This window comes from Theropithecus gelada, chromosome 8, assembly GCF_003255815.1.
Source record: "Theropithecus gelada isolate Dixy chromosome 8, Tgel_1.0, whole genome shotgun sequence".
Lineage (NCBI taxonomy): Eukaryota > Metazoa > Chordata > Mammalia > Primates > Cercopithecidae > Theropithecus > Theropithecus gelada.
In genome coordinates, this window is record NC_037676.1 from 23660812 (window position 1) to 23668093 (window position 7282).

A 7282-nucleotide genomic window follows, 5' to 3' on the forward strand; every position below is an offset into this window, starting at 1 on the left:
AGGAATCACCAAAGATCCTGTGACAGATGGGAGAACAGAATACCGGGGTGACTGGAGTACTGGAAGTGGAGGGAAAGGGGTGTACAACGGGATGAGTTAGAGAAGCAGGCAGGGGTCAGCGCCAGGCAGGCCTTGAAGATGACATTTGAGATTTTGGTTTTCATATTAAAAGTAGGAAGCTATTACAGGTTTTATTCAGGGGGATGCCATGATCAAAATTTGCTTTTTAAAAGATTAGCCTGCTATAGGATGCTAATTGAAGGAGACCAAGAGTAGGCCCTGGGAGGAGAGTTAGAGTGGTGGCAGCATCAACTGAAAGATGTGGAAGGATTCAAGACATGGAGATGTTCTCACTGTAACTCGGTGATAGGTTAGTCTAGAGGGGTAGAGGAGAGGTAATGGGAGGTAGGATGTTATTCAAGGAGTCTGTTTAATGGAATCAGATGATTATAGAGAGGGGGTCATTCATTAGGAGAGGGAATACTGAAAGAGAACTGCAGGTTCAGGGGGAGGAGAGAGAAAAGTGGCACTGATCACAGTACCAAATTTGGGGAAATGTTAAAAAAGACTTTAAACTCAATTTAGGTTTTTTACTATTTTATTACGGCACACAGGATAGAGTATGGTACAGTTTCCTTACTTCAACCAAGTAATTCTCAGAGCATCCAGTTATTTCCATTTGGCTAAAGTCACTTTTTGCATGTAGCTTGCATCTGTTTGAGACTTACCATGTACATCATCCCAGGTCTAGTAAGCAGAAATGTGGAAAGCTTTGTTTCTGAGGAGACACCTCATCTTTACAGAAGCCAATACACTGAGAGCCTTCATAGTTTCAATCCATACCATCATGGCAAAGAAGCACTTTACCTATTTGCACAGCAACCTATATTTAACTAGAAATAGGTAGTACAAAGGGATTAAGTAACTTTAATGGAGACCACTTTGGTTTCAGTTTAAATTCATAACTTATAAAGATCGTCTAAAAAACAAATATTGAATCAAATTAGCTGACAAAGCAATTGTTTTAGAACAAAGGCAGAATAGCAGATACTCAGTAATATCATCTATATTTATTCCACATCAAATGCAAGTGCAAGAGCGTTCATAACTTTACAATGGACAGAGAGGACAGATGGGGTGTGTATTTGATGCAATGTCCAACCAGTCAAGCTATCATTGAAATCCGAATATTTCCCAATAGAGACATGCAGAGCAATGTCAATGTAACATACAAGCATATTACCTCCCCCATTAAGTGACTCGTAATTTCATTACTTGTGTCTGTAGCTTTTACAGGTTTAAAAATGTGTGGCATCAAATGCTATTTACTTGAGGCAACAGAATTACGATTAACAAACACTAAATCATGAGCTCAGGATTGCAGGCAACATGTTTGCAGTGGAGTGGCAAATAACCTTTGGTAGTTTTAATCCCTTCTCCTGAAATTATATGTAGATAAAAAAATTATTCCTTCTTATTGTACCATGTTCTCAGGTTTTAACCTCTGCCCATGACATTTAGACTATATTTTAAAATGCAGTTATAGGAATGAAAGTATGGGATTCATATTCTATCCATATTGCATTATGACGTATCAGTTTGAAATGACCTATTTATCCTGGTTCCATAGTGTAATGGTTAGCACTCTAGACTCTGAAATGACCTATTTACCATAAAGAGTATATCTGTCAAATAATTTCAGAATTGCTCCCTAGAAAGCCATCCCAAAACCTGACACAGCCCGTGTTATGAGGCAAAGTCTATTGTTATTTATAGACTTTCTCATTTACTCATGTTTATTATCAGTAACATTTTTGTGGGGAGAGATTTCACGAGTAATCATGACCTAACTGTATCCCTCAGAATTTCCAAAGAAGGGATTAAAAAAAAGCATTGGTAATTATTAAAATTTTGACTTTTTAAAAAATTGGAGGTCAATAGTCCACTGGTATATACTTTATATTGGTGCCATCTTTAAGGTATTTTAATTAATAACCACAGCAAAAAATACATCATTCGGTATAACTTTATTTACTATTTATTGCACATAACTCAGGGTCTTTAATTGCTAACCACCAAAGGTTCAAAAGACTATTTTTCCATGAAGTTTAACATTAACATTAGCGAATTCATTTACTCATGTGGTGTTTTTTTATTGTAAACATCTGAATGATTCACATTGCCGTAGATCCTGAACTCATAAGCGTGGACCATGCACAGGCTGGCAGCAAGCCAGAAAGCCACTCTGCAAGCAAACAGATACTCTGCATAAAGAGGAAATTCATAGCACAACATTGAATGTCCAACCTAAGTCATCTCAGAATTATACATATATTGACTTTTTAATTCACATAGGATCTGGAACTCAACTGGTTGGTTGGTTGGTGATGGGGTTGACCTGATTTCGGGAGAATTATTCCTGAAATAATTAAGGAAATGGGGGTTCAATCTTTCTTCTTAGCTGCTTGTTCCTCCCCAGCACCTTCAACTTTCTTCTCCTCCTCTTCAGCTTCTTTGGTTTCCTCTCCTTCTTCACCTTCACCTCCTTCTTCTTCTTCTTTTGCTTCTTCAGACTCTTCCTTGGCAGCTTTAACATAAAAAGAAAATGTACAAAATCCAAATCCAGGGTAAGTCCAGTCAAAACACGTCTGCAGAGGTTTTATCTGCAAACACAACTGTCAGAATCCTCACCAAAACCTCCCAGCTCCAAAAGCACATGTTAACAGACAATGCTTGCCATGAATAATTTGCCACTGAACACATATTTAAATTGAATGAGATCACTCCTAGGTATGGGAAACTCTGCTCCTTTCTAAGACTGAACCTCAATATTTCTTTCATTATGTGTCTGATATCTATTTTTGTTCTTTAGGACACCAACCTGCTGTGTTAAATGATTATATTAAAAAATGAAATTTTTGACCAATTACCTCATTCAGAGTAAGTGCCTTAGGAAAGGTTTGCTGAACAAACAGAAAAATTATTTATGATTCTAATGTCATATATGGCAAGGCTTCATTTGTCTTATCTACCTCCTAACAAATCTCCACACGCAGTTTGCACTTGAAGTTGCAGGGGTTTGTTTCTTATCATACCTTCTTCCTCTTCAGCTGCCTCCTCTTCCTCGGCCTCTTCCTTGTCCTTCTCCTCCTCCTCGGCTTCTCCTTCAGAGGGGGGCTCATCCTTGGCTTCCTCAGCCTTGGCAGCCTCAATGGTTTCCTCCACTTCAATCTGCTCCTCTTGGACATGGCTGGTGTAGTAGGACGGGAAGGAGCGAGTGGACATCAGATAGGAGCTGGTCTGTAAACCACCGTAGGCAGATCGGCCAAAGACCTGGGAGCTCTGGGAGTAGCCACTGGTTATGCTTCCCACGCTGGTGAAACTGAGTCGGGTCTCCTCACCTTCCAAGAGTTTCCTGGGGATGCAGATAGAAGGTGAGGTTAAAAAACACCTGTGTTTCACGACTTGCTCTGAGCACCCTAAAGACAAAGGCAAGCAGGAGCAGGGTTGGGATTTATCAAAACTGAATGCCTGGGGATTTTTTTGATGGAGACCAGAGAAAAAAATTAAATCATCCTATTAGATTTAAAATGTAATGAGAAGCTAAAAACAGGACTCCTAATTACAGGGTTAAATTCTTATATATCTAAATACCTTCTTGGAAGAAGCCAAAAACTAACACTTCATTATTTCAATAGGACTATTCTTGAAGGTTTCTGATCCAACATAACTTTAAATGGGATCTGATTTTCTTCCTAAGGTTTAATGGCTGCTATCTTTGCCCCTCTGTTTTCACCTGTAAGCTGCAATCTCAATATCCAAAGCCATCTTCACGTTGAGGAGGTCTTGATATTCTTTTAGGTATCGTGCCATTTCACTCTTTGTGGTCCTCAATTCATTTTCTAATTTGTTGATCGTGTCCTGTTTGAAGACAAAAATTAAAAAAAAAAAAAATCCAAGCATAAATCCCGTCTATTTTACTGTAGTGTAGTTGCAAAGGCCTAGTTTCAATTAAAATCAAGGTGCACACAAGGTGATAAAATCTCCCCTAGAATAACTTCCTGTATCTTTTTAAAAACCTTCTTGCCTAAAATACCCAAGTTCATGAAGCCTGAGGTGAAAAAAAAGATAGAAGAAAATTCTGTTCTTCTATTTCTTTACTTAATACTATTTAATGATCATCATAAAATGCCTGCAAACAAACTAAGTTGATAGAAAAACTGCGTTTCTCATTCACTGATTAACTATTCTTTAGCTGGGTTACATGCCAGGAAACTAACGCCTTTCTTTATAGGAGAAGAAAATAGCCAGATGTTAAAAAAAAAAAAAAAAAAATTCTAAAATATTTCCTATGTATCTAAATTATTTTTTCTACTCCCAGAAAAAGAAAAAAATTTCTACTCCCAAAAGAAGAAAAAAATGTCTACTCCCCAGAAGATGGAGATCTTTCAAAATGGACATCTTTTTAAAAATTTATTTTTTCTACTCCCCAGAAGATGGAGATGTTTAAACAGAAATGTTGTAGAAGATTTTACACATTAAAAAAAAAAAGTTAAAGAAATGCTTTACTATGAATATCACTAGTTAACTACCTAAAACAATGTTGACTATTTTCCTGTCTACCTACTAAATAAAGGAAGGGAGTGGTTGGTAAAACTAGTCATAAAGCATGCTGGTCACAGTAATCTTTCAGAATTAATTGAGAGTTGTTCACTCTACTATTTATTAACCAGATGATCCCATAGTTGCTGCAAAGTAACTTGTAGTTAATGCAGGTCAGTAGACAGCAGATCTCACTGCAGGCCGGAGGCAACGCCCAATTCCCATGTCTTCCCCTCCCCCACCCAACAGGGGCTGGGCAGCTTTAATGCGGAACGCGGGTGCAGCAGCACCGAGCACACTCCCAGACTACAGTCGCGCCCTCACTGACACCCTCCAAGTGCCCCACCCCTCCCACACAGTGGCCAAGGAGCCAAGCCCTATCCCTAAGAGCTGCATGCAGCTGCACCACCCCTAGTCTCCACTTCCTGGGCGCACCAACTCTCCCCCTTGCTCGAGTCCCCCGCCCCCTTGTGTTTCCGGCGGGTGCCTCACCTGCATAGCGCTGATGTCGGCGTTCTGCTTGTCCTCCAGCTCCTGCAGCTGCTTCTCCAGCGCTTCGTTCATGCCCCGGCATGCTTCGATCTCCAGGGTCTTGGCCTTGAGCAGACGACGGCTCTCGGACACCTCGTCCTTGGCTGCGCGCACGGCGTCAGTGTTCTTGGCGGCGCTCTCGGTCAGCACGGTGAAGCGGCTCTTGAACCACTCCTCAGCATTCTGCATGTTCTTGGCGGCCAGCTTCTCGTACTGCGCGCGGATGTCCTTGAGCGCAGCGGAGAGGTCGGGCTTGGACACGTCCATCTCCACGGAGATCTGCGCGTACTGGATCTGCGCCTGCAGCTCGGCGATCTCCTCTTCGTGCACTTTCTTCAGAAAAGCGATTTCGTCCATCAAGCTGTCGATGCGCTTTTCGAGCTCGGCGCGAGCGAGCGCCGCCTCGTCGGCGCCTTTGCGCGCTTCCATCAGCCGGCCCTCGGCGTCCTCGCGGCTCAGCACCTCCTCTTCATAGCGTGCCTGCAGGTTGCGCAGGGTCTCTTCCAGCCCTTCGCGCTCGCCCTGGAGCGCCTGCTTCTCGTTGGTAGCATCTTCCGCCGCCAGGCGCAGGTCGCGGATCTCCTGCTCGTACAGCGCCCGGAAGCGGGATGGCTCGGAGTGCTTCTGGCGCAGCACCAGCAGCTCGGCTTCCAGGACCTTGTTCTGCTGCTCCAGCTCGTGTACGCGCTCGATGAAGCTGGCGAAGCGGTCATTGAGGTCCTGGAGCTGCGCCTTCTCCTGCGTGCGGATCGACTTGAGGTCGTTGCTGATGGCGGCTACCTGGCTCAGGTCGAGGTTCTCCAGGCTGGGCATCAACGATCCAGAGCTGGACGAGTAGCTGCGGCGCACGGACAGCGAGGAAGACACCGGCGCCGAGTAGCTGGAGTAAGCGGAGCGCGCGGTGCTGTAGCCGCTGCGCACGCTGGAGATGTGCACCCGGGGCGTCTCCACGTAGCGCCGCTTGTAGGAGGTCGAGTAGTACGGCTCGTAGCTGAAGGAACTCATGGTGGCGGCCGGTGGCTCCCCGGCCCGCGGCGGCGGTGGGAGCCCGGAGAGAGAGGACAGGGGAGAGAGGGAAGTGGGAGGATGGATGGCTGTGTGCGGCTAGGCGCCGTTCTGCCACCCCTATTTATACGCCGGCAGGCTCCTGACGCAGCCTGCAATCGATCACTGCGCGCCGGCCAGTGGGGGCAGCGCGCTGCTGCAACCAAGGCAAGGATTCTGCGCAAAAGGGAAGGCGGGGGCGAGCTACGGCCAGGGTAGCTGCGGCGCTCGTCCTTTCCACTTTGCTCAGAGGCCCCTGATTTTCTCAGAGATCCCATGCCCCCTTACTCATTTCCCTTCTGTGCCCACCCACGCAGCCCCTCCCGTCCTACATCGCCCAGACCCCGTGACACTTGGATCCTTAAGTGTCCCCAAAACAGGTTCTTGCTCCCTTTTGACACTCGAGTTTTCGGTATCCCGGCACCTCGCACACACCCTGTCCCCCCAACTCTCCCTTTTCTCACCAGGGACCTCCTTAATTATTCCCCTTGGTGTATATGGTGATAGTGCCGCTAGGGGATTTTACATACAAATAAATAGGCTAGGTTGTGTGTATGCAGTATGTATGGAGAAGTTTTAATTTCTTTCCAGTTTTCTGGCACTTTCTGCAATTCATTTTCTTTCTCCTGATTTTTTTTCTTTTTCTTTAATGCGCTGCTTCTCAACACATAGGGAATGTGCGCGCGAGTGCGCGCGGGCGCGCGCACACACACACACACTCGTGAAACTGCGGCACTACTGCAGGTGTTGGTTTAGCATTTCTAAACCTTTAGAGCAGTTAATCCGCCTGTTGGTGTTTCTAGATTTTCACATTTCTTAACTGGGAATGAAGCCGCGGATGCTTTTAACGTGTTGCAGTGTGTGGGTGGCGGAGGGCAGAGAAAGAGTTGGAAGCTAACACGGAGACAGACTTGCTGAGGCAGCCCCGCGCTCCGCGGCGGGGAGCTTCAAGGTGCCTGGATCCTCACCAAGCTAAATTCCTCCTTGCTTCCACCAACCGCAGCACGTTTAAAGTCCGCTTCCGTCTTTTTACACATGTGTAGCTCACAACCTGATGATTTCGACAAGCCTTGCAGGTGGCTGATTTTCAGAGAAGCCGCTGCGA

At 45.1% G+C, this 7282-nt stretch overlaps 1 protein-coding gene across 1 annotated transcript; it reads right to left on the reverse strand.

Annotated features, from left to right (window-relative positions):
• Nucleotides 1-580: 580 nt before the first annotated feature.
• On the reverse strand, nucleotides 581-6508 carry NEFL (neurofilament light). Its single transcript, XM_025393375.1, has 4 exons — nucleotides 5095-6508; nucleotides 3797-3921; nucleotides 3096-3415; nucleotides 581-2587 (listed from the first exon to the last, which is right to left on the reverse strand). Exons 1-4 carry the CDS (start codon nucleotides 6136-6138, stop codon nucleotides 2445-2447), a joined length of 1632 nt encoding a protein of 543 aa, XP_025249160.1. The 5' UTR covers nucleotides 6139-6508; the 3' UTR covers nucleotides 581-2444.
• Nucleotides 6509-7282: the final 774 nt, after the last annotated feature.

What these genes read in the sequence shown, in the direction of transcription:
- NEFL (XM_025393375.1), bottom strand. Translation starts at nt 6,138, where the DNA reads ATGAGTTCCTTCAGCTACGAGCCGTACTACTCGACCTCCTACAAGCGG. An exon ending in ATTGAGATTGCAGCTTACAG is followed by an intron (nt 3,416 to 3,796) that starts GTGAAAACAGAG and finishes CTGCATCCCCAG; the next exon opens with GAAACTCTTGGAAGGTGAGG. An exon ending in GGCAGCTGAAGAGGAAGAAG is followed by an intron (nt 2,588 to 3,095) that starts GTATGATAAGAA and finishes TTTATGTTAAAG; the next exon opens with CTGCCAAGGAAGAGTCTGAA.